Below are 26,238 nucleotides of genomic sequence, written 5' to 3' on the forward strand. Positions count from 1 at the left end.
AAAGCATAACTGCGAGCTGGGCTAGCCCTTGAGCTGCCAATTGCCAGCCCAGGCAGCTCTTTTCCACGCACCACACCAGGATTGTAGACAGGGACACCGAGGCACAGGTGGAAGGGCGACTCTGGTGGTCTCGCACGGCTGAGGCACAGCAGCCTGGGATGAGCTGGCAGGCTGCAGCCGCCTAGTGAAGAGCCTTGAATGCCTGTTGGTGCTTAATAAAGGTTGGTAACGGTGACATATGAATACAATTGACCCTCAAGGCTGGGCGCAGTGGCTCACTCCTGCCATCTGAGCACTTTGGGAGGCCAAGGTGGGTGGATCACCTGAAGTCAGGAGTTTGAGACCAGCCTGGCCAACATGGTGAAACACCAACTCTACTAAAAATACTAAAATTAGCTGGGCGTGGTGGTCTGTGCCTGTAATCCCAGCTACTCGGGAGGGTAAGGCAGGAGAATCTCTTGAACCTGGGAGGCAGAGGTTGCAGTGAGCCGAGATTACACCACTGCACTCCAGCCTGGGCGACAGAGCAAAAACCTGGATCAAGAAAAAAAAAATACAGCTGACCCTCGAACAACACGGGTTTGGACTTGGAGTTTCCACTTTTTTTTTTTTTTTTTTTTTTTTTTTTTGAGATGGAGTCTCACTCTTGTCCCCCAGGCTGGAGTGCAATGGCGCGATCTCGGCTCACTGCAACCTCCACCTCTTGGGTTCAAGCGATTCTCATGCCTCAGCCTCCTGAGTAGCTGGGATAACAGGCGCGCGCCACCACGCCCAGCTAATTTTTATATTTTTAGTAGAGACGGGGTTTCACCATGTTGGCCAGGCTGGTCTCGAACTCCTGACCTCAGACGGTCCACCTGCCTTGGCCTCCCAAAGTGCTGAGATTACAGGCATGAGCCACTATGCCCAGCCAGATTATCTTAATAACATTTTCTTTTCTCTACCTTACTTTATTACAAGACTATAGTATATAATACACATAACACACAAAATATGTGTTAATCAACTGTTTTCACAGTCAACAGTAAGTTATTGGTAGTTAAGGCCGGGTGCAGCGTCGCATGCCTATAATCCCAGCACTTTGGGAGGCTGAGGCGGGTGGATCACTTGAGGTCAGGAGTTTGAGACCAGTCTGGCCAACATGGTGAAACCCTGTCTCTACTAAAAATACAAAATTAGCTGGGTGTGGTGGCAGGCACCTGTAGTCCCAGCTACTCGGGAGGCTGAGGAAGGAGGATCTCTTGAACCCAGGAGGCAGAGGTTGCAGTGAGCCGAGATGGCGCCACTACACTCCACCCTGGGCAACGGAGTGAGACTCCGTCTCAAAAAAAAAAAAGTTACTGAGTGTTAAAATTTTTTTTTTTTTTTTTTTTTTGAGACGGAGTCTCGCTCCGTCGCCCAGGCTGGAGTGCAGTGGCGTGATCTCGGCTCACTGCAAGCTCCACCTCCTGGGTTCAGGCCATTCTCCTGCCTCAGCCTCCCAAGTAGCTGGGACTACAGGCACGCACCACCACACCCAACTAATTTTTTTGTATTTTTTTAGTATAGACAGGGTTTTACTGTGTTAGCCAGGATGGTCTCAATCTCCTGACCTCGTGATCCACCCACCTCGGCCTCTCAAAGTGCTGGGATTATAGGCATGAGCCACCGAGCCCGGCCAGTAGTTAAGTTTTAGGGGAGTCAAAAGTTACACCTGGATTTTTTACTGCATGGGGGGTTACTGCCTCGATCCCCACATTGTTCACAGGTCAGCTGTAAATGAATGTGCAATGTGGAGCCAGGGAAGCTGCTGAGGCGGGAGGTCCTGCCTCTGATTAAATGTATATGAGAAACGCTGGGAATAGTGGTTCCCAGGAAGCAAGAGGGAAGCACTGGGCATTGGGCTGGATCTTGTGTCTGTCACTCCAGATCCTCAAGCCGCCCTTTCACCTACTTCTCTGTGCCCCAGGATACTGACTTCTGGGGACTATATCAACCAAACTCCCTTGCCACTTCCAGCTGGGTTCAGCCATTGGTGTCACCAGCAGAACAGAAGGTTGGGGTCAGTGCTGTGCTGGTAAATGTCTAACAAGCAGCTCCCTGGAGGAATGGCCCTGATCTCTAGTGTCTGCCTGTTTCCCTGATGTAAATATTCCTGCTGCGGGTGGAGATGGTGTCACAGATGGATGGGGGATGACATGGTGTCTTCATCATAGGCTCTGGTGTTGCCAAGCCAGTGTGTCCATAGGCCCTGGGCCATGGGGGAAGATGGCGTGGCGTGTCAATGTCCAGGTGTGTTCCCAGGTGCTGGCATGAGGATGAGCTGGGGCTTTCACACCAGCTGGTCCTCCTCTGTGCTTGGATCCCCATCTATCAAGTGGGGGTGACAGGCAGCTCCTTGCTGCCCCCTGTTGAGGGGTTTCTGTGCAGTAAGGCACACAGTCCTGCCTGGCCCAGTGCCTGGGGCCCGTGAGTCTTCAGTAACAGCGGCCATGGTGGTGACCATGGCCTGGGTCCCTGCTTATGCCCCGGGCTGGCTGACCAGGCTCAAGGACGGCCTGGGGTGGAGGTCTGCTGGAGAAGCCCACTGGGGAGGAGACAGCGGCCAGTAGGATGGGGAAGTTGGCGAGGCAGCTATCTTTAGTGCCTTCCCTCACAGCCGTTTTCCTCTGCCGGGCTAAGCAGGACTCTGGTGGGGACGGGGTGGGGAGGGGTCACTTCTCCATAGTCACATGAAGCCCAGTGACCTGAAGGCCAGCTGTGCAGGCTCAGGGCCCAGCGAGGGTGGGGCTGGCTGTGGTACCGGGCTCCAGGAGACCTCATCCGTAAAGAAGCAGGGGCCCACTGTAGGAGCCTGGGAGAGGGTAGGGGGCCAAGGAGCATTGGGGGTCGCAGTGGCTGCTGGGAAACAGTGTCCCTCCAGTCCTCACCCAGAGCTTTCGCAGCCCTCCTGCACCAGGACAGCGTGGTGTGATGGTTGTGCGCTCGTGTCTGGAGCCTGGATTTTATATCCCCGCCTTGCCACTCCAAGAGTCTGACCTCAGAGACTGTGACTTCACCTTGCTGAACCTCAATTTCCTCCCTGTGAAAACAGAAGTGATGCCGGGGCTCAGTGGCTCACACCTGTAATCCCAGCACTTTGGGAGGCCGAGGCAGGTGGATCACCTGAGGTCAGGAGTTCAAGACCAGCCTGGCCAACATGGTGAAACCCCGTCTCTACTAAAAATACAAAAATCAGCCAGGCGTGGTGGTGCGCCTATAATCCCAGCTACTCAGGAGGCTGAGGCACAAGAATCGCTTGAACCCGGGAGGTGGAGGTTGCAGTGAGCTGAGATCACGCCACTGCACTCCATCCTGGATAACAGAGTGAGACACTGTCTCAAAAATAAGTAAATAAATAAATAAGATAACTCTGGGCTGGGCGAGGTAGCTGAACGCCTTTAATCCCAGCACTTTCTGAGGCTGAGGGGGGAGGATTGTTTAAGCCTAGGAGTTCGAGACCAGCCTGGGCAACATGACAAGACCCACTCTCTACAAAAAATACAAATATTAGGCCAGGCACGGTGGCTCATGCCTGTAATCCCAGCACTTTGGGAGGCCGAGACAGGTGGATCACGAGGTCAGGAGATCGAGACCATCCTGGCTAACACGATGAAACCCTGTCTCTACTAAAAAATAAAAAAAAATTAGCCGGGCGTGGTGGCGGGTGCCTATAGTCCCAGCTACTCGGGAGGCTGAGGCAGGAGAATGGCGTGAACCCGGTAGGTGGAGCTTGCAGTGAGCTGAGATCACGCCACTGCACTCCAGTCTGGGCCACAGTGCGAGACTCCATCTAAAAAAAAAAAAAAAATACAATATTAGCCAGGCATGGTGGCACACACCTGTAGTCCCAGCTACTCGGGAGGCTGAGGTGGGAGGATTGCTCGAGCCTGGGAGGTCAAGGCTGCAGTGAGCCGTGATCGCACCACCACACTCCAGCCCTAGGCGACACAGTGAGACCCTGTCTCAAAAAATAAAAATAAGGTAACTCTGAAAAGAGTTGAGTACAAACCTTGGCACACCATAGGTGCTCAACAAATGAGCCCTCTCCTTCACCCTTGAGGCAGCATTCATTGGCTTTACCGACCCCTGGTAGCCTAGAGTGAGGGTGAAGAGATGCCTGGGCTCACGTCCCAACCCCACCAATACAGCATCCCTGGGCAAGTTATTCATCCACAAGCCCCAGTTTCTTACTGTAAAATGTGATCATAACAGAACCTGCCTCAAGGAGTGAGCCTGATGACTTTTTCTCTGTGTGAAATGCTCAGTGCCTAATACAGAGCAAGATGCTCACAATGATTGCTGCCTGCTGTCCCGCACACTGCCTTGACCTGTGAGTGCTGCTGATTGTGGGTGAGCGGCTGGTGAGGTTGGGCTCTGGATGGTTCCTGGATGCTCCCTTCCTCCCTCACTCTCAGGCCCGTGGAGTTACCGCAGCGCCCCCATTATCTGTGGTTTCACTTTCCTTGGTTGCAGTTTCCAGCAGTCAGCCACAGCCTGAAAATATTAAAGAGAAAATTTCAGAAATAATTCATAATTTGACATTGCATGCCATTCTGAGCAGGGTGATGAAATCATGCAGCGATGATCGTGACTCATTCCTCTGTCCAGCGTCTCCGCACTGCAGGCGTTCCCGCCCGTGAGTCACTTTGTAGCCCTCTTGGTGATCAGAGAGAAAAAGCCTAATCCACAGAGGGTTCCGTACTATCCGCGGTTTCAGGAATCCACTGGGGGTGTTGGAGGGTAGGGGGCTACTGTAATTTCCTGCCTCCCGTGAGGTTTGCATCAGGCAGTCTCCTGTCGGTGGCCTGGCCTGGGCTCCTGAGACTGCTCCTGAAAGGGAAAGGGACTTTGGGCTCCTGGGAACTGCCCAGGAGGCAGGGCAGAGGGACCCCCAGAAGTTGCAGCAAGTAGCTGCATTATCAGCTACGAGGTTGAGAACCAAGGGGAGGAAGGTGAGCTGCCAGCTGCATGGGGCTACATCTGGGTAGGGGGACAGAGACAGAGCAGCACAGCCCCCGCCAGCAAGGCTGTCAACGAGGATCTAGGCAGAGAGCAATTTGGGGTGAGCCCACAAGGTGGCGGCCAGCCACTCACCCCTCTACACCCTGTGGCCATCCCCAGGTGAGCTGAGCGAAGTCCCTGGCTCCGTCACACCTTTTAAGGCAAAGGCAGCTCCCGCCACCACCTCCCTGTTCCCACTTGCTCAGAAATTCCCAGCAGGTATTTTTTCTTTTTTTCAGGAGGAATGGAATGAGACTTCTTGTTCTGTCACCGCAGGATTCCGGCGAGGCCTGTCTAGGGGTTCTGGTGAGAGAAAAGCGTGACAGGAAGCGCATGCCAGCAGGCACTTGGAGATGTACCCTCGGTGACATGCACAGGCACGGCAGCCGCCCCACCCACCACAGGCCTCCACTCGGGACAGCGGGGCACACGCACAATACAGACGAGGCCCACGCACAATACAGACGAGGCCCAGAGATGCAGAGACCCCCAACAAACCTTCTCCATGCTAGGGAGACAGGAGATCCAGCTGGGAATGAGCCCATATCATGAAGCCCCTCCCTCAGGAGCTCATACCGGAGCCCAGGAGCCTTGTCCCACCCCAGGGCCTTCGCACTCACCATTCCCTGGCGGGAGTGAGTGTTCCAGCACAGGGCTCCACAGGCAGGATCCTTGATACCTTTCAAATCTCAGAGAGGCCTCCCCGACCCCACCCACATGACTCCATCCCAGTGACCTGTTTTATTTCCTCACAGCCGTCTTCACTTCTAAACTGGCTTTTTTCTTGACAGGATCTTGCTCTGTCACCCAGCCTGGAGTGCAGTGGTGCAATCATGCATGGCTCACTGCAGCCTTGACCTCCCAGGCTCAAGCGGATCCTCCCACCTCAGCCTCCCAAGTAGCTGGGACTATAGGCATGCGCCACCATACCCAGCTAACTTTTAAATCTTTTGTAGAGACAAGTCTCACTATGTTGTCTCAAACTCCTGGGCTCAAGCCATCCTCCCGTATCAGTCTCCCAAAGTGCTGAGATTACAGACGTGAGCCACCACACACGGCAGGCAAGGAAGGGCTGAGGGGCTGTCAACAGCAAAGGCTCAGCCCCCAGTCAAGCCAGGCTGCCCGTGAGAAAGGCTTTCTGTGCACTTGGGCACATGTGGACAGGTACGGGTGTGACGCCAGCCTCCACTTGCAGCCTGCAGGTGTGTCTGTGGTACTGGGTGCCTGTGTGTGTGTCCTGAGCCTGGGGGAAGACAGACAGACTACCCCTAGGGGCCTTTGTTCTTTGCGTCCTGTCATCCTGGCCATACCCAGAACTCGGTACAGAGCCCTGGACAAGCAGCAAGGCTCGGCCAGGACATCTCAGACCAGCAAACCCTTTCCTTTCTGGGCTGGTAGGCAGCGGGGCTCCAGGCCCAGCCTAAGGGATGGGGAAGGGAGGGGACAGGCTGGGACCCCTGCCCAGTCAGCATCCCCACCAGGACAAGATCTAACCATGGAGACTGACAAAAGGCAGCACCCAGGAGACCAGGCAACCAGGTCTCACACCTGGCCCTGCCACTAAGGTGCCTGGTGGCCTTGGGACAATAGGTCATGACCCATTCCAGCTGTGCACTTGACTCCCATGACTGCGGGGCATCCGAAGACCCTGATGCAGAAAGGAACCCTGCCCAATCCAAAACCCCTAGCAGGGCCCTCTTGCAGGGCACGTGCCGCACACTCACCCCCCTGGTGGCTCCAACCTGAAGTGCAGCTCCAGTCACCTAGGCCCAGGCTGCAGAGCCAAAGATGGGAGGGGCTGCAGGAAGGAGGGTTCTGCCTTGAGACCAACTGCCCCAAGCCAAGCTCAGAAGGGGCTGGAGACTTGCAGGGTGGACAGACACACGTGGGGAAGGTTCCTGCTGCACACAACTCAACTCTGACCTGCCCCTGCCTCAGGACCTACATGGCACTTATCCGCTCTGCACCTGGATGACTTTTTTTTTTTTGAGACGGAGTCTCGCTCTGTCATCCAGGCTGGAGTGCAGTGGCGCCATCTCGGCTCACTGCAAGCTCCGCCTCCTGGATTCACGCCATTCTCCTGCCTCAGCCTCCCAAGTAGCTGGGACTACAGGCGCCTGCCACCGCGCCAGGCTAATTTTTTTGTATTTTCAGTAGAGACGGTGTTTCACCGTGGTCTCAATCTCCTGACCTCTTGATCCGCCCGCCTCAGCCTCCCAAAGTGCTGAGATTACAGGTGTGAGCCACCGCGCCTGGCCGACTTCAAGATATTTTAGTGCTTCACCCTGCACCCTCAGGTCCACAGGGAGACAGTGACAACTTGGGCATCTCCACAACTGTTCTCCCGCAGTCCCACACACGCCCCGAGCCCACAGGTGCACCCTGTACGCTGATCCTCAGATCCCAGCTATTGCCAATCCATCCAAATAAACAGACTCAAACACACAGTTAGGGTCCCGGTGACTAGCAGGCCTGCCAGACACCGCTGGGTGGACAGTCAGCTGGCGCAGCTGGGGACTCTATCCACAAGTAACTCAGCGAGGGATGGAGTACAGCACAGCGCCTGCTCACAGCCACAGCACCTGAGTCTGAGGGAGCAGCTTCGACGGCATCAGGGGACCTGCATTCCACACCCCATCCTGGTAGAGCCTAGGTGCAGCTTGAGCAAAGACAGGGAGTCAGCAAGTGGGTCCAAGCACCAGGGTCTGTGCTGGGCTTCACCGAGATCACCAGGCTCCAGGCCAGGTCACAGGGGTCAGTCCAGAGCCTGGGGGCTTCCTTCAGCTTACAGCAGCAGCTGCACCCCAGCATCCTGGGCTCCAGGGACTGAGGGCAGCAGGCACTCAACGTGCAAGTCAAGAAAGCACGTAAGTCCCATGCCCGAGGGGGCTGGGGTACAGGGGCCATCTCCAGTGGGAACAGGGACTGCACCAGCCAAGTCCCAGAAGGCAGACCCCAGCCCAGAGGGGACACAGCCCTCTGCCACACGTTCCAACTAGGCTTCCAGCTGCCGAGCCGGGGAAGTCCCTTAACCTCTGTGCCTGTGTTCATGTTCTCCCAGTACCAGACTTGGGGTGCAGATTACAAGAGAACCTGAACAAGCCTTAACTGGAAGCCACCCTTCCCTGGATTAATTTAAAACCAAACGAACTTTTTAACCCACGGTCTGCCTGCACACCAGCATCAAAGGCGCCAGGGAACATCCAGGCCTCCCTGTCTCCTTCCCGTCTCCACAGCACTGGCATCACCCAAGCTGTGCAAACAGCAGAGACCGAGCTGCCTCACCCTGGTGACAAACATTTGCACAATGCCCACTGCTCCAGGCTGGATTTCTACAGCTCAGCGGCAGAACCAGGCCCAGCTTTTACCTCCCTCCAGGGACTGAGGGTGGGGGACAGAGTGGGAGGCCAGAGGGCAAACCCAGCGAAGCTACAGAAAGGAGGGCAGTGGCCTTGGGGAGCACGAGGCACCTCAAGGGCCCCCATCTGCCTCCCCAGTCCCAGCCTCTCTCCTGAAGAAAGAGGCAAGATGTCAGTGGAAAATAACTTTTATTGAGACCCCACCAACTGCAAAATCTGTTCCTGGCATTAAGCTCCTTCTTCTTTTGCAATTCGGTCTTTCTTGAGTGGTCCCTGTGGGGAGAGAGGCAGTGGTCAGAGGTAGAAAATGACAGGTGACAGCAGATGCCCACTCTAGAGGGGACCAAGACTCTGGGCCAGTCTCCACAGCCACAAGAGAGGCCTAAGGCATCAAGACCACCCCTACCCCGGCTGGAGCCAAAGGCAGGCGGCTGCCCAAGCCACCGCACCCAGCGAGGGGGGCAGGCAGAGGTGCTCACCATGAATGCTTTCTTCTCCTCCATGGTCTGGAAGCGGCCATGGCCAAACTTGGAGGTGGTGTCAATGAACTTAAGGTCAATCTTCTCCAGAGCCCGCCGCTTCGTCTGCACCAGCAAGGACTGTGGGCCAAGAGGGGAAGGGATTTAGGATTACGAGGAGCCAGGCTTTCCTCAGCACTGTTCACAGCGCCCCCCTGCATCTGGGAAGCCACACGATCAATTCAGCCTCCCCCACCATCCGGCAGATGAGGACACACTCAAAGCAGCAAACAGCCCAGCAAGGCCAGACTGGGAATTTCCTCATCTCAGGACTTCAAAGCCAGTGTGAAGGGACTGCCAACACCCTCTCCTTCCTCTCCTCTCCCACCACAGGGCCACCAGCGTCTGTGGCCTTGGATCCTCCCTCTACAAGAGCCCCCCCATGACGAGTCAGGACCTGCCTCACCTTGCGGAGGGTGAGCACCCGCTTCTTGGTTCCCACCACACAGCCTTTCAGCATGACAAAGTCATTGGTCACTTCACCATAGTGGACAAAGCCACCCTTGAAAAGAAGAGCATCTGATCAGCACAGGCCCAGCACCAGGCCCAGGAGGGGATTGTCGTGCAGATGACCCCTCCAGGTTCAGGCCCTCCCTGACCACAGGGCTGTTCTCAGAAGGAAGGCAACAAGGAACGGTTCCGCAGTCTGTCTCGGGCGCTGTGCCCAGCGCACATTCCAGGCCTCATCACTGAACAGCTGAGCCTGAGACCCCACTTCTCACCAGCCAACCCCAACGAGTGGACTCAGATGACAACATGCCACTTACAAGGGACACAGCTAGGTGTTGTGCTGGCTTCAGTTAACGATCCTGCTAGCAGCCCCTAGGAAGCAGCCTATCCCCAAAAGCACGAGGCCTGGGATGGCCTCACAGAGCAGAACACCCATTACTTACCAGAGGGTTGATGCTCTTGTCAGATAGGTCATAGTCAGTGGAGGCATTGTTCTTGATCAGCTTGCCGTCCTTGATAAGGTAGCCCTGGCCAATCTTATAGATCTGAATGAACAAGAAGGGTGTAAGGCTGGGGCATTAGGTACAAATAACCCAGACATGCCAGTGTGCTGACCTGCAAAGCATGCTAGGAAGGCAGCTGAGGCCTCAGTCCCAGTCACAGCATATCCCAAGGTCAGAGCAAAAAGCTGACTGGCCCTCCAGGTTCCTTTCTGTAAGGCAGCTGGGCTAAAACTAAAGATCCTGCTGTACAACACAGGAGGCCTGACACCCCCCTGGTGGTGGGATCAGGGACCAATAAGGCTAGTATCCCCAGCCACACCAGTCAGCCCCACCACAGCCACTCTACAGGATGGCACCTTACAATCATCAAGATGGGCCAGAACTGACCCATGAGAAGCAAGCCACTGATGTCCATGTGATGCATAAGCTACAGTCAGTGAAGCAGCGCTGACAGGCACAGAAACCCCACTCCCCATCACGGGGGCCTCTTCCCACCCCCAGGGAGCCACTCTCAGAACCTCACCTTCTTGTTGATCTCAGTGCGGTGATGGTAGCCTTTCTGCCCAGCGCGTGCCACAGAGAAGGCTACACGAGCAGGATGCCATGCCCCAATACAGGCCACCTTGCGCAGGCCTCGGTGGGTCTTGCGGGGCAGCTTCTTGGTGTGCCAACGACTGGTGACCCCTGGAATGGATACACATTACTGCACCTCAGCGCCCAGCACCTCCCACTGACCCCTTCCTGCTACTCAACAATTACCAACTATGGCTGGGTCATCTGAGGGAGTAATAAGATTATTTCATGTGCATTACCCACAGGTCTCCCCTGTCAAGCTGGATAGGCTCTGGGGGTGTCACCCTGAACTCAATTCTGAATGGGTGCTTTTTAAGGCATCCATTAGTTTAAGCTCCCCCATTCGCAGGGACTGACTAACATAATTCCAAGCTCCTCTTTGCAGTTATCAGTAGGCTACAAAGAGCAAAGGGTCCAGGAACATGTTAAGTTGTCCCCTGGCCCTCCGCTATCCCAGCCACTTCTGACCACAAGGCTGTTCTCAGAAGGAAGGCAGTAGAGAATGGTTCTACACTGTCCGATTCGGGCGCTGTACCCAGCGCTCACTCTGAGCCTCATCAACGAACAGCTGGGCCTGAAACCACTTCTCCCCCAGGTTTGCACAGCAACTCAAGCCACCGCAAAGCTCACCTTTGTAGCCTTTGCCCTTGGTCACCCCGATGACGTCGATCATCTCATCCTGCCCAAACACTTGGTTCACAGGTACCTGCTGCTCGAGCCTCTCGCGGGCCCAGTCCAGCTTCTCGGCCACGGTGCCTCCGTTCACCTGGATCTCCATCAGGTGGGCCTTCTTCTGGCGCAGAGGAAGCAGGCGCATCTAGGAGAAGGTAGACACAGCTCAGCTCCAGCTGCCAGCGCTCCTCCCACAGCAGAGGAACTGCAGCTCCATGCAGCCTGATTGATGTCAAGCACACGGCAAAAAGCCAGTAACTCTGAACAAGTCACTGAACCTCACCAAGAGGAAGGAACTTCCATTTTTGCCAACAGCAACAACTTAACTTTGGATACTGGTGCCTGAGTTACTGTCAGGATGAGCGGACAAGACCCACACCACAGGCAAACAACCGGATCCCAGCCCCTACCAGCCCGATGTTCCTGTGGCTGTCCTTTGGGTCAGTTCCTTTTGGGGTACTGCAGTGGTTTTACCTCAGCCCCCTACACTTGCCCTAGTGACAAGCCTGCTTTTGAGAGAGCACAAGCTCTAAGTAGGAAAATGCATCACCGGATGCGGTGGCTCACACCTGTAATCCCAGCACTTTGGGAGGCCGAGGCAGGTTGGATCACCTGAGGTCAGGAGTTCAAAACCAGCCTGACCAACATGGAGAAACCCCATCTCTACTAAAAAATACAAAATTAGTAGGGCTTGGTGGCGCATGCCTGTAATCCCAGCTACTCAGGAGGTTGAGGCAGGAGAATAGCTTGAACCTAGAAAACGGAGGTTGCAGTGAGCTGAGATAGGGCTATTGCACTCTAGCCTGGGCAACAAGAACAAAATTCTGTCTCTAAAAAAAAAAAAAAATGCATTTAAGCATAAAGCTTTCACTCAAGGACAGCCTGGCAATGTCCTGACAAAATTTCAATGGTGGACATGCACTCTCATCCGTGGTGGCCCTCAGCACATGGGGCTGTACTCAGCACTTGAGATCAGCCAGGATAACCAATAACAGGACAGCAAGAGGCACCCACTCTAACCAAGTCAATAAAGAGCCTGCTCAGCTCACCAACTAGGTTTCCAGGAGAGCAGCCAGTACACCTCACAACCGACTTTCAGGCAGGCATTTCAGTGTTACTGGTGAGTCACCAGTTGAATTTTAAAGGGGAATGGTTCCCTTGCTAAGGGCCAGTAAGGACACAGTGCCCTCTGCTGGCAAGGGAGAAGCCTACCCATAAGCGTGCGGGCACGGGACCCCCATGATCACATAGGTCACTTCTACTAAGTGGCAGGCCAAGCCACCCTGGGGCACTGGGCTCACCTGGGTGTGGGCAATGACACGGATGACTTGGCAGTACTTCTTCATGCTGCTGAAGTCCTTCTCCAGCTGCTTCTTGCCATCCTCATCCTGCCATTTCTTGCAGTACTTGGTAAAGGCCTTCTTCTTAGATTTATGCCTTCAGGAGCAGAGCAGAGTTGGGGAGGGGACCAGGTGCAGGCCTTCATCACCCCTCCGAGGGGTGAGCGGAAGGCACACTGGCACCGCGTGGGGATGGAGCTCATTGCCGGCTTCTAAGGAGCCTTTTCCACCGGCAAGCGGAGCCTGGATGGAGCTCATCGGGCAGAGCCGAGCGGAGCTGAGCAGAGGTCCACAAGGTTAAGTTAAGTTACACGCATTCAAACAAAATTCTTGCTCTGGGACAAACCTTTCTGCCTTGGGGAAGCACCCACTCAGTGATGGAGGAAATGGGACATTCCACCCAGGGCCAGAGGCCCTTGCCACCCCTATAGGGGTTTAATTATTCTGCTACCTCTCCTGGTTTCTAGTTGGACTCCTCAACCAACTGGGTCCTCAGCCACCACCCACTAGCCTGGACTCAGAATGAGGGTGTTAGCTTCCGGCTGAAACCAGATGGCTGGCCAAGTCTGATCCCAGGTATTTTTCTGTTTGAGAGGCAAACTAAACCCAAGACAGCAGCTCCCTGCCTGCTACAGAGCTGAGAAACCATGCACACGCTGCTCCCTGCTCTCCAGCTCCCAAGCTCCCCAGCTAGGGACTGCATGGCCTCCTCCCTTACCAATTCTTATAGAAACGCCTCTTGCATTCATCACTGATGTGCTCAGCAAAGACAGTCTTGAAGGTCCGGAGGCCTCGAGGGGTTTCCACGTAGCCCACAATGCCCACAACCACCATGGGTGGTGTCTCTACAATGGTCACAGCCTCCACCACCTCCTTCTTGTTCACCTCTGCAAAAAAAAGCAGTAGTCAGACTTGGCAGGAGCCCAAGCAAGGGGTGTAATGTTTTCTAGGAAAATGCAAAGTGCCCATTTAGGCCGGAAGGGCAACTGGGCCCCACACCTGCAGTACGGACTCACAGGGCTGTCCTTACTGCCTATCTCTCATTCAAAGCACATTTATGTTATTCAAACAAAAAATATCAGGACCCTAGACAGCCAAATACCTGTCCAGCTTCAATTCTCTTCTACAGAAACCTCTGGAGGCAGACAAGATTGCTATTTATCTGGAAAATTCAGTGTCCTAACAATAGCTCTGAGCTCAGAGATTAGTCAGTATCAACTGCCTAACATTAATGTCTCCATGGCTCCGCAACCAGTGCTGTTAGACATCTCTAAGTAGAACACACACAGGTGAGTGGCCATTATTCAAGCTTTCAGGTGAAAAAAACATGAATGAGGCAGTTCTTATGCCAGCCTCAGCAGCTCCAACCCCCCACACTAGTGTTACTTCTCTTTGCTATGGTTCCTGGCAAATTTACTATGCTCTGAAATCAATACCACACACCGCACCTAAAGCAAACAGTGCTGGCCATCTGTAGCCTTGGAATATTAGTTTTGAAGTTAAGCATTCCCATTCTGCTGTCGCAGCAGTTCTGACAACGTGTAACTCCTGCTTAAAAAAAAAAGTCTGCCCTCTGCTAACAGCTTGACTCCATCTCTACAATTTCCCTCCCCCTCCACTCCTATTCCCCCAACTTTTAGGATGCCTGTACATACTGGATCCTGGCCTGTCGACTTCCCGCACGATGTGAGTCATGCCAGCCTTGTATCCCAGGAAGGCTGTGAGGTGGACCGGCTTGGACGGGTCATCCTTAGGGAAGCTCTTCACCTTCCCACGATGCCTGCTGCTGCGCTTCCGAGGCAGGAAGCCGAGGGACCCATGTCTGGGAGCGGAGAACTTTCTGTGAGACTAGGTGGGAAAAAAATCACCGTCAGCACCCAAACCAAAGCAGTGCCCCCTTCTCTAGTTCCCAGCTGCGTAAGTTCCAAATCTCAGCAATACTGAAGAATCCTGACCAGACACCCAGCAAGCCGAATAAAAAGGTCATTATCTCTTCCAGGCTCGCACGTGTCAAGAATGCTTTTGTATTCGACAAAATTTAAGCTGAATCTTATTTCAAATCTTCTCAACCTGTAAGAAAACGAGCCATTTTTTTCTCTAACCACACAAAAATACACTAACTAGTGGCACTAAAAACTGCTCAACAGGCAGCTTTATGTGCCAATTAGCAAGGTTTTGACCGCTAAAGAAAGGGACTCCCGGGACAAACGCTGGGTAGCAGCTAGCAATACTACGCTATAGGCTGCCTCCGGCGCCCGGACACTAATTACACTGATACACGCAGGCCAAAGAACTCGGCAGAGCCAAATCAGAACGTGACAATCAGCACACAGTTTCTGTCCGCCCGTCAATAAGTTCATCATCTGTGGTTTCTGCGAGCTCCAGAGGCCTTCGGAGTGCACCAGCGGTCCCAGATATTCAGGAGGACTCCACAGCACTCCCCTCCCCCAAGCTTCTTTACCTCCCAATGAGAACGGCGCCGAGAACCTCCACCCAAGGTCCTTCTACCCAGACAAGCAGCTTACGGCCCTAATCCCAACTAATGATACAATTGGTGAGGTCGAAACTTAGAAATGACTCATGGCTTTAAAAATGCCGGGCCTCCAAGCCTGCTCCCACCCTTACGGCCTCTCTCTGGCCGACCTGCAGGCCCAAAGCCAGTCCTCCAAGCGCTCTTCTCCACAAGCCTCTCGACTTTCCAGAAAATAGGCCAGACTGAAGTCCCCGCTGGGTCGCCTGTGCCCCTAGAGCAAACCCCCGGCGCCGGCCAAGACGGGATGGCGGCGATGCGTCGCGGATTCAGCCGTGCCGACGCCGGTGACAATGAAAAGGCCGCCATTACAACACATACCATCACGCCATCAAATCCCGCCGGTAGAGGCCGGTCGGCCTTACGGGTCCGCTATATAAAGCCAAATCTGGCCCCGCCCCTTCCGGCGTGCGAGCGCGCCCCCGCGGCAGACGTCAGGTCGGGGGCACGTACCGAGCGCCATTTCCACGCATGCTCTTCCGCTCCTAGCTTTCGTTCAGAAGTTGACGTCAGCTTCGGAGACAGAAATTACACACTCTACGGCGAGGGGTCGGGTTCAAACTTAGTGAAAAGCCGCGGAGAGGTGGGCTAAGGGTTGGTGAGCCACAAATCTACGGCGTCCGGCAGCAGCCAAATTTGATAATAACGAAGAAAAATGGCTGCGTCGCTTCTCCTCCTGTGATATGCAGCTATCTCTGGAATTAGCGAAGAAAGACTGAAACTCTCGTTTCCTGGCTCCCACGCTGGTTTTGCCGCGACACCAATTTACCTTTAATACCTTTAATCTCGGGCATCCCTCCCTCAAGCCCTATCTCTGCCATTTCTCCCATGCTAATGCAGTGGCTCGCGCTTGATTCTGAGGGTCAGGAGCGTCCCAAGCCTGCGGAACGGCCTCACGACCTCTGGTCATGCGGAGTCCAGCTGCTCAGCCTCCCGGAGCCCCACGCCTTCCAGACCTCTGCATCAGCGAGGGCTTTCGCTGATCTCTGCCTGGGCTCCAGGGTGACTCGGATCCTGACTGATTCCCTGCTTCCAGGCTCGTCCCTTACAAATCTCTTTTTTGAGACGGAGTCTCGCTCTGTCGCAGTGGCGCGATCTCAGCTCACTGCAAGCTCCGCCTCCCGGTTCCCAGTTCAAGCAGTTCTCCTGCCTCAGCCTCCCGAGTAGCTGGGATTACAGGAATGCGCCACCATGCCTGGCTAATTTTTTTTTTTGTATTTTTAGTAGAGACGGTGTTTCACCATGTTGGCCAGGCTGGTCTTGAACTCCTGATCTCTTGATCCGCCCGCCTTGGCCTCCCAAAGTGCTGGGATTACAGGTGTGAGCCACCGCGCCTGGCCCCCTACAAATCTTTCTAAGAATCAAGTATCTCGTTACTTTCCATGGCCGCCTCGTTGTTTCCTCGGAATTAAGCATCAACTTCAGCGGCCGCCAAAGACGCTCCCCTAACCGTCTACTTCAGCCTCATGGCTGCGCCAGAGCACACGCTCTCATATCACCTGCTTCCTCTGTCCCACCCTGTCATCTTCTTTAATTCTGGGCCTGGCCTTTGCTCCCACCGTCGTTTGAAAAGCATTCTCTCGGCCAGGCGCGGTGGCTCACGCCTGTAATCCCAACACTTTGGGAGACCGAGGCGGGCGGATCACCTGAGGTCAGGAGTTCGAAACCAGCCTGGGCAACATGGCGAAACCCCGTCTCTATTAAAAATACAAAAATTAGCGGGGCACGATGGTGTGCGTCTGTAATCCCAGCTACTTGGGAGGCTGAGGCGGGAAAATCGTTTGAACCCGGGAGACGGAGTTTGCAGTGAGCTGAGATTGCGCCAGTGCAATCCGGCTCAAAAAAAAAAAAAAAAAAAATTATCTCAATCCTCACACCATTCCCGAAGGACATAAGTGATAGATCTTCAATCCATTATTAGAAATCCTGGGGGCCACATATGTTTCAAAATTCAGCATTTTTTTATTTTTAGAAAGGTAATATGGTGCACATACTGTATATTATGTAATACAGCACTTTTTAAAGAAAAACAATATTCCGTAAGGAAACATGAATATTCACATGGAGTGGGACAAATATAAATAGACTCACATCAGTTCAAGGCTGACTTTGCTGCTCAAAAAATGCATCAGTTTACTTTTTGCTGCCAAATAATTTAAGAAGGTTTTTAAAATTTCAGGATACAGGCCAGGCACGGTGGCTCACACCTGTAATCCCATCACTTATGGGAGGCTGAGGAGGGTGGATCAGTGGAGGTCAGGAACTTGAGACCAGCATGGCCAACACAGTGAAACCCCGTTTCTACTAAAAATACAAAAATTAGCAGTTGTTGTGCACGCCTGTAGTCCCAGCTACCCCGGAGGCTGAGGGAGGAGAATTGCTTGAATCCGGGAGGCAGAGGTTGCAGTGAGCCGAGATCGTGCCACTGTGCTCCAGCCTGGGTGACCAATCAGGATTCTGTCTCAAAAAAAAAAAAAAAAGACAAGACCAGGCGTGGTGGCTCATGCCTGTAATCCCAGCACTTTGGGAGGCCAAGGTGGGTGGTTCACCTGAGATCAGGAGTTCAAGACCAGCCTGGCCAACATGGTGAAACCCCGTCTCTACTAAAAATACAAAAATTAGCCAGGGGTGGTGGTGGGCGCCTGTAATCGCAGCTATTTGGGAGGCTGAGGCAAGAGAATTGCTTGAACCTGGGAGATGGAGGTTGCAGTGAGCCAAGATTGCACCATTGCACTCCAGCCTGGGCGAGAAAAGCAAAACTCCATCTCAAAAAAAAAAAAAAAAAAAAAAATTTCAGGATGCAGACAAAGGATTATAACCCACCCATATTGCCCCCCGCCCTTTTTTTTTTTTTCCGATACGGAATCTGGCTCTATCGCCCAGGCTGGAGTGCAGTGGCGCACAGTGGCACTATCTCGGCTCACTGCAAGCTCCGCCTCCCGGGTTCATGCCATTCTCCTGCCTCAGCCTCCCAAGTAGCTGGGACTATAGGCACCCGCCACCACGCCCGGCTGATTTTTTGTATTTTTAGTAGAGACGGGGTTTCACTGCGTTATTCAGGATGGTCTTGATCTCCCGACCTCGTGATCCACCCGTCTCGGCCTCCCAAAGTGCTGGGATTACAGGCGTGAGCCACCGCGCCCAGCCTATTGCCCCGTTTTTACATAGAAAACTAAATTTCCAGCCAAGAGGTTAATAACTTGACAAAGTCACATAATTAGTGAAGGACAGAGCTCAAGTCTATCTGACTCCAGGTTGGTTTTTCATGGCATTAGACTCAGGGATCAATAACCCCCTTGTCGGAAAAGGAGCTTTGGAATCCTGAGCAAGAAGAAATTCTTACTGGAGGCCTGCTCTGTGCCGGGTCCTGCACCAGGCTGCAGGAATATAGAGAACAAGATGGCCACTGTCACAGACCAAATAAGACAATTTAAAATTGTAATGAAGGTTCAAAAGAAAACAATGCCACTAAGGGTCCTGGGCAAACTATTCTCCCTCAAGAATTCCCTTTCCAGTCAAGAAAGAAAAGAGCATCAGTAGACCTGAATTGCCTTGCCAGCATACAGATAGCTCACTAGGTGTAGGGTAAATGCACCTAATAGCAATAACTTAAGCATACCCTTAGAATGACCTTGTATGGCAGATGCACCTGCATGTGTGTTCGAGCTAAGGAATCTGGGCAAGGCCAACCTGAAGACTGGTTCCTTGTCTATGAGGAACACCTGAGCCCCCAGCCAGTCCTGTGGAATACAGACTATACCAGGGATTGAGGTCCTAAGTTTTGGGTTAAATGAAGGCTACCAGAGAGAGGTCATTAAGGGGAAGGTGTTAAGTGAAAATGCTGTATAAACTGCATGCTGTCTGCAACCAGCTGCAGTTTTCCTGTCCAGCACACCACCACTGGAGTGTATGTAAGGAGGGTATGTGGTCCAGCCTGCCGCCATTAGACTCTCTCCTCTACGCCCCTAATAAAACCCTATGTTGGCTAGGCACAGTGGCTCATGCCTGTAATCTCAACACTTTAGAAGGCCGAGGCTGGTGAATACCTTGAGCTCAGGAGTTCGACACCAGCCTGGGCAACATGGTGAAACCCCGGCTCTACAAAAAATACAAAAATTAGCCAGGTGTGATGGTGCATGCCTGTGGTCCCAGCTACTCAGGAGGCTGAGGTGGGGTGATCCCTTGAGCCCAACAGGAAGTTGAGGGTACAATGAGCTGTGATCCCACCACTGCACTCCAGCCTGAGCGACAAAGTGAGACCCTGTCTCAAAAAACAAACAAGCCAGGCGCAGTGGCTCACGCCTGTAATCCTAGCAATTTGGGAGGCCAAGGTGGGTGGATAATGAGCTCAGGAGTTCAACCCCAGCCTGACCAAAATGGTGAAACCCTGTCTCTACTAAAAAACTACAAAAATTAGCCAGGCGTAGTGTCAGGCGCCTGTAATCCCAGCTACTCGGGAGGCTGAGGCAGGAGAATCGCTTGAACCCAGGCGGCAGAGGTTGCAGTGAGCCGGGATCATGCCACTGCACTCCAGCCTGGGCGACAAAGTGAGACTCCATCTCAAACAAACAAACAAACTCATGTCTCATTTGCTGGCTCTGGGTCTCTTCTTTGGTTTCTTGAACCTGATGCCTTCCCTATTGAGGTTAATAGGGATTCAGCAGTAGCGTACTTTGGCCAGGCATGGAGACTCATGCTTGTAATCCCAGTACTTCCAACTCCCGACCTCAGGTGATCCGCCCGCCCAGCCTTCCAAAGTGCTGAGGCGGGCGGATCACCTGAGGTCGGGAGTTCGACACCAGCCTGACCAACATGGAGAAACCCTGTCTCTACTAAAAATACAAAATTAGCCGGGCGTGGTGGTACATGCCTGTAATCCCAGCTACTCAGGTGGCTGAGGCAGGAGAATCGCTTGAACCCAGGAGGCAGAGGTTGCAGTGAGCCAAGATCGCATCATTGCACTCCAGCCTTGGCAACAAGAGCAAAACTCCGTCTCAAAAATAGATAAATAAAATAATAAATAAAAATAAAAATAGGGATTCAGCACAACATTGGGTTAGGCCTCAGTTTCCTTATCTGTCAAATGAGGAATTCATTCATTTATTCAACAAATGTGTACCGAGCCTGCTTTGCCTAGCCCCATGCAGGGCTCTGAAACACTGAATAAAACAGAGGTGGGGTTGGGACCCCTGCCCTGGAAGAGATCAGTCTACCTACGTCATAGCTATGAAACAGAGGCCTGTGCAAAAAGAACTGGTGAATTCCCCAATTTATGGGCAGGGTCATCAGGGAAGCCTCAACCACAAAGATGTCATTTGAACTGGGCGTCAAAGGATTTTTATTTGTCCAGCAAAAAGGGCAGCTCTCCAGGCAGTAGGAACGTGTGCAAAGGCAGAAAGGATAAAAGATAGTGGCCTGCAGAACTAGCTGTGATTTGGCACAGCCAGACTAGAAGACAGTGGCTGGAGGCCAGTTTAGGAAGACAGGTAGGGTTCAGACCTAAAGTTTCCAGCTGGAAAACATCATCCTGAGGCCAGTGGAATGCATTGAAAGCCTATGAACACCTGTGCACTTATTTTTATTTTTATAATGAGACAGGCTCTTGCTATGTTGTCCAGGCTGGTCTCCAACTCCTGGGCTCAAATGATCCTCCTGCTTCGGCCTCCCAAAGTGCTAGGATTACAAGCGTGAGCCACCATGCCAGATCAGCACCTGTGCATTTTAGAAGGGTGACTTTACGGGGCCAGCTGGATTAGGAGAGGATGGAAGGAGTTTTCACTGTTCTGTGTGAGCCACCAACATAGGCACCTGGCAAAGGGCACTGAAGGTGAATATACAGAAGAAAGGGGTGAGTGGCCAGGCGCGGTGGCTCACGCCTGTAATCCCAGCACTTCGGGAGGCTGAGATGGGCGGATCACAGAGCTCAGGAGTTCAAGACCAACTTCGCCAACATGGCGAAACCCTGTCTGTACTAAAAATACAAAAATTAGCCAGGCGTGGTGGTGCAGGCATATAATCCCAGCTACTTGGGAGGCCGAGGCACAAGAATCACTTGAACCTGGGAGGTGGAGGTTGCAGTGACCCGAGATCACACCACTGAACTCCAGCCTGGGCAACAGAGCAAGACTCTGTCTCAAAAAAAAAGGGAGGAAGAAGAAGGAGGAGGAGGAGGAGAAAGAGGAGGAGGAGGAAACAGAGAGAGAGGGAAGGAAGGAAGGAAAGGAAGGAAAGAGAGAAAGAGGGAGAGAGAGAAGGAAAGAAAGAAGGAAAGGAAAGAAAAAGAGAGAGAGGGAGGAAGGGAGGAAGGAAGGAAGGAAAGGAAAGGAAAGAAAAAAGAAAAGAAAGGAAGGAAGGAAGGGAAGAGAAGGAAGGAAGAGAAGGAAGGAAGGGAAGGAAGGAAGGAAAGGGGATAAATCAGATGTTGAGACTGGACAGGCTCTGGAAACTATTTGTATGAGTCAGCGTGGGTGGGACAGGAAGTAGCGAGTATGGGAATCAGGATGCCCATTTTGGATATTGGGTACGTGGTGTTATTTTAGAAGGAAGAGTTTGATTTATATGTGTAGGGATGGATTCATTTATGGGGTTAACTATATCCTTTCTCCTTTCAAGTACAGATGTAAGGCTACATATCAAGACATATGCAATTCATCAGGGTGAAAGTAAGGACATGGCCAGGTATGGTGGCTCACGCCTGTAATCCCAGCACTTTGGGAGGCCAAGGCGGGTGGATCATGAGGTCAGGAGTTTGAGACCAGACTGACCAACATGGTGAAACCCCATCTCTACTAAAAATACAAAAATTAGCCTGGCATGGTGACGCACGCCTGTAATCCCAACTAACTCAGGAGGCTGAGGCAGGAGAATCGCTTGAACCCGGGAGGCAGAGGTTGCAGTGAGCCAAGATTGCGCCACTGCATTCCAGCCTCGGTGACACAGTGAGACGCCGTCTCAAAAAAAAAAAAAAAAAAAGGTAAGGGCATGATGGAGGGATATAAGAGGAAGCCGGAAGTGGGATCACATCTAAAATACACATTATGGATCTCTGTGTTTGTGCCAGAGGTGGTCCTCTCATTTGGTTCAGAGTTTCTGTGTAGCCAAATAAAAAAGATGAATATGGCTAAACATGGTTCACAATATCCACATGATAAAAGCAAACCAGTGGCCAGAAGGAGTCTGCTGTTCCTGAAATAAGGCTTGAAAGACATTTCTCCCCAGGGGTCCTCCTCAAGGGGCCAGGGTAGTACAGCCGATGATGCCTGGAACATCAGCCCACAGTGAACACACAATGGCCGTGTACGCTCAGTGCAGACCAAAGAACTCACAGCGACATGCTGATCTGTGTGAGCTGTTTACAAGAGGCCTTTTAAAACGAGTGGGTTGAAAGATACGATCACTGACTGCCAGTTTAATGCAAAAATCAAATCCAGAGTCTGAAAAGAAATGGGTTAACTTTATTTACAAGGAGTCCCCCATCGAATTTTTTTTTTTTTTTTCAAAACGGAACTTGTAGTAAGCAGCAGAAAAGACTCCAAGATTTTGTTCACATACCTGAAGGGCAGATGGTCTCTGCTGCCAGGTAAAACCCAAGGTGTACTCTAACTTTTGTGGAAGATTAGGAGGACTTGAGGAGGAGGAGAATGGAGGAAGCAGGAGGGCAAGAGAGGAGTTGGGTGGGACAGTTTTGCCTTGATGGTGTTTAAAGGTCTGTGTTCCCCCACTAGCCTGGGGGCTTCATGTTGGCAAAGCATATGTCTCCTCCCCATGTGCTCTGCCTGGAGGCAGAGCCTAGCATAGAGAAGATGCTGAGTCGCATTTGTCAGATGAGGGCATGAAAATAGTGGACCCAAAGGAGGACATTACAGCTGCATTTTCTTTCTTTCTTTATTTTTGAGACAGAGTTTTGCTCTTGTTGCCCAGGCTGGAGTGCAATGGCACAATCTCAGCTCACTGCAACCTCCGCCTCCCGTTTGCAAGTGATTCTCCTGCCTCAGCCTCCCGAGTAGCTGGGATTACAGGTGCCCACCACCACGTCCAGCTAATTTTTGTATTTTTAGTAGAGACTGGGTTTCGCTATGTTGGATAGGCTGGTCTCGAACTCCTGACCTCAAGTGATCCACCCGCCTCGGCCTCCCAAAGTGCTGAGATTACAGGCGTGAGCCACTGCGCCTGACTTATTATTATTTTTTGAGATAGAGTTTTGCTCTTGTTGCCCAGGCTGGAGTGCAATGGCACGATCTCAGCTCACTGCAACCTCCACCTCCCAGATTCAAGCGATTCTCCTGCCTCAGCCTCCTGAGTAGCTGGGATTACAGACACCCGCCAGCACGCTTGACTAATTTTTGTACTTTTAGTAGAGATGGGGTTTTGCCATGTTGGCCAGACTAGTCTCAAACTTCTGATATCAGGTGATCCGCCCGCCTCTGCCTCCCAAAGTGCTAGGATTACAGGCATGAGCCACTGTGCCCAGCCTACAGCTGCATTCTCAATGGCTGCCTGCCTTGCCCATTATGGACAAAGCAATTATGCCCTCTCTTTGACATAAGTTCATATCCTGATCTTTTGTGCTGTCACTGATCACTGCAAAACTACCCTGCCCAGGTGACAGGATGTTTGGTCCAGAGGGTCAGCTAATATGAGCTTGGGGCGTGAGTGCAGCCTCATGTCCCTGGGGCAGGAGCCTGGGTACACAGCCTTTGGGTCGTGAAGGCCCCTTGCTGTGCTTCTCCCTGAGGAGCTGTGGGGGAAATGCCCCACAGAATGGGAGCTGGCTGGGCAGGGAGGTCTGGCAGATCCTGCTCCCGCTCCTGCTGCTGTGTGGCCTAGGCCTGGTGAACTGTGCATCCCTGCTGGGGCTGCAGGCGGAGATGGCAAATCCAGCCTCCCACTGGCTCTCGGTCTCCATGCTGGGCGCCTGCGTCCTGTGGTGCAGCAGCCTGCCAGTGGGTGGGGGTCTCATCCTCATCCTGTCCCGGAGACTGTGCATGGAGGTGATGCTGCCTGGCCAGTGGGCCTTGTGGCAGCAGCTGACTGTTGTGCGGATCTGGAACCTACAGCTGTTCATCACCCTGATCCATGGAGCCTGCCGCTGCATCTCACGACTCCTGCAACACCTGTGGTGGGAGGCCGGCCTAGCCGTGTTCTCCATGGCCCATTGGGCCTACTACAGCCTGGTGGGCTTCCGCCATGATAACAGCAAGGTGTTGGGGCTGCTGCTGCAGGCCGTGCTACAGCACATGGCCATGTCCCTGCTGGCCTGCTGCCTGGACAGGCTGTGGGTGGCCATGGGACGGGTGGCCCAGGCCATGCGGGGCTGTGGCCTTCAACCCCTGGAGAGGGCCAGGCTGTGCCGGGCAGCCTCCACAGACCTGGATGCAGTCACCACTATCCTCCCAGCGACCACCATCCCTTTCAGCCAGCACTACCCCGGACCTGACCTGGCCACCATGAGTAGGCTCTCACCAGCCTCCATGAGCCTGTGCATAGTGGTTGGGGTCAAGGATGCCAGCGAGGGAGAAGAAGGCTGTGGCTATGGGGCCACCAACATATCCCTTAGCACCAGGTTCTGGAGCAGTAGGACAAGCAAGGTGGCCTTGAAATCTTCATCCAAGCAGGCCCTCGCACAGCAGCTCAAGACGACCTCGCACAGCAGCTCAAGCTGCCTCCTCATCCTTCTTCTGTATATCTGTGCCGTGTCTCTCTTCATGCAGAGCTTAAAATAAAGCGATTAACTGTGGGCCGGCCCCCGGTATGTTCCCTGCCTCGCTTTGTCAGGGGGAGATAGAATGGCGACAGATCTGTCCACTTAGGCCTTTACTGGGCTGGTGGGTGGTTCCCAGTATGCAAGACACATGCATACCAGGGGCTGGGCTGGGGGACCTGGTCTCAGCCCTGTCACTACTGTGTATCCTTGCAGAGGTTCCTTTACCCTTCTCAGCCTCAGTTCCCTTTCCTGCAAAATATAGATAATAGGACTCTGAGGAGAGGGGATCTATAAAAAGGTGTCGTTTATGAATTGTAGCATGCTCTTCCCCCTCTAATTACTCGAACAAATAGTGCACAAAACCTTCTTCCTTTTTTTTTTTTTTTTTTTTTTTGAGATGGAGTTTCACTTTTGTCGCCCAGGCTGGAGTGCAATGGCACGATCTCAGCTCACCACAACATCTGCCTCCTGGGTTCAAGCGATTCTCCTGCCTCAGCCTCCCAAGTAGCTGGAATTACAGGCATGCGCCACCACACCCAGCTAATTTTTGTATTTTTAGTAGTGACGGGGTTTCTCCATGTTGGTCAGGCTGGTCTCCACCTCTCGACCTCAGGTGATCTGCCCACCTCGGCCTCCCAAAGTGCTGGGATTACAGGCATGAGCCACCACACCCCACCACCTCTTTTCTATTAAAGGACATAAAAGAAGTCCTGAATAAATGGAGAGACATCACCAGTTCATGGATGGCCTGACATGTCTTTAAAATGTCAGTTGTGGCCAGGCGCGGTGGCTTACACCTGTAATCCCAGGACTTTGGGAGGACAAGGTAGGTGGATCACCTGAGGTCAGGAGTTTGAGACCAGCCTGGCCAACAAGGCAAAACCCCATCTCTACTAAAAATACAAAAATTAGCCAGGTGTGGTGCCACACGCCTATAATCCCAGCTACTCGGGAGGCTGAGGCAGGAGAATTGCTTGAGCCCGGGAGGTGGAGGTTGCAGTGAGCCGAGATTATGCCACTGCACTCCAGCCTGGCCAACAGAGTGAGACTCTGTCTCAAAAAAGTAAATAAATAGGCTAGGCGTGGTGGCTCACGCCTGTAATCCCAGAACTTTGGGAGCCAAGGCGGCAGATCACCTGAGGTCAGGAATTCGAGACCAGCCTGACCAACATGGTGAAACCCCATCTCTACTAAAAACACAAAAATTAGCCAGGCGTGGTGGCACACGCCTGTAATCCCAGCTACTCAGGTGGCTAAGGCAGGAGAATTGCTTGAACCCGGAGGTTCAGTGAGCTGAGATCGCACCACTGCACTCCAGCCTGGGCGACAGAGTGAGACTCTGTGTCAAAAATAAATAAATCAATCAATAAATAAAATAAAAATAAAATGTCAGTTGTGGCCAGGTGCGGTGGCTCACGCCTGTAATCCTACCGCTTTGGGAGCCTGAAGTGGGTGGATCACCTGAGGTCAGGAGTTCGAGATCAGCCTGGCCAACATGGTGAAACCCTGTCTTTATTAAAAATGCAAAAATTAGCTGGGTGTGGTGTTGGGCACCTGTAATCCCAGCT

At 52.9% G+C, this 26,238-nt stretch overlaps 1 protein-coding gene and 4 non-coding genes across 5 annotated transcripts; all 5 read right to left on the minus strand.

The window, feature by feature from the left end:
- Positions 1-8,553: 8,553 nt before the first annotated feature.
- RPL3 (ribosomal protein L3) lies at positions 8,554-16,090 on the minus strand. Its single transcript, XM_003821613.5, has 10 exons — positions 15,289-16,090; positions 14,093-14,285; positions 13,156-13,324; positions 12,399-12,534; positions 11,056-11,242; positions 10,376-10,536; positions 9,793-9,894; positions 9,306-9,401; positions 8,861-8,980; positions 8,554-8,654 (listed from the first exon to the last, which is right to left on the minus strand). Exons 1-10 carry the CDS (start codon positions 15,289-15,291, stop codon positions 8,610-8,612), a joined length of 1,212 nt encoding a protein of 403 aa, XP_003821661.1. The 5' UTR covers positions 15,292-16,090; the 3' UTR covers positions 8,554-8,609.
- On the minus strand, positions 9,505-9,597 carry LOC112438193 (small nucleolar RNA U83B). Its single transcript, XR_003026670.1, has one exon. It is a non-coding gene; the product is annotated as a small nucleolar RNA U83B (small nucleolar RNA).
- LOC112438194 (small nucleolar RNA U83B) lies at positions 10,900-10,994 on the minus strand. Its single transcript, XR_003026671.2, has one exon. It is a non-coding gene; the product is annotated as a small nucleolar RNA U83B (small nucleolar RNA).
- On the minus strand, positions 12,535-12,589 carry LOC112438198 (small nucleolar RNA U82P). Its single transcript, XR_003026674.1, has one exon. It is a non-coding gene; the product is annotated as a small nucleolar RNA U82P (small nucleolar RNA).
- On the minus strand, positions 14,742-14,805 carry LOC112438190 (small nucleolar RNA SNORD43). The gene has a single exon (XR_003026667.1). It is a non-coding gene; the product is annotated as a small nucleolar RNA SNORD43 (small nucleolar RNA).
- Positions 16,091-26,238: the final 10,148 nt, after the last annotated feature.

Source organism: Pan paniscus, chromosome 23 (assembly GCF_029289425.2).
Source record: "Pan paniscus chromosome 23, NHGRI_mPanPan1-v2.0_pri, whole genome shotgun sequence".
Taxonomy (NCBI): domain Eukaryota; kingdom Metazoa; phylum Chordata; class Mammalia; order Primates; family Hominidae; genus Pan; species Pan paniscus.

Coding starts and splice junctions, on each gene's coding strand:
- RPL3 (XM_003821613.5), bottom strand. Junction 10,537..11,055: donor CAAGGGCAAAGGCTACAAAG/GTGAGCTTTGCG, acceptor TATCCATTCCAG/GGGTCACCAGTCGTTGGCAC. Junction 9,402..9,792: donor ACAAGAGCATCAACCCTCTG/GTAAGTAATGGG, acceptor CTTCTTTTCAAG/GGTGGCTTTGTCCACTATGG.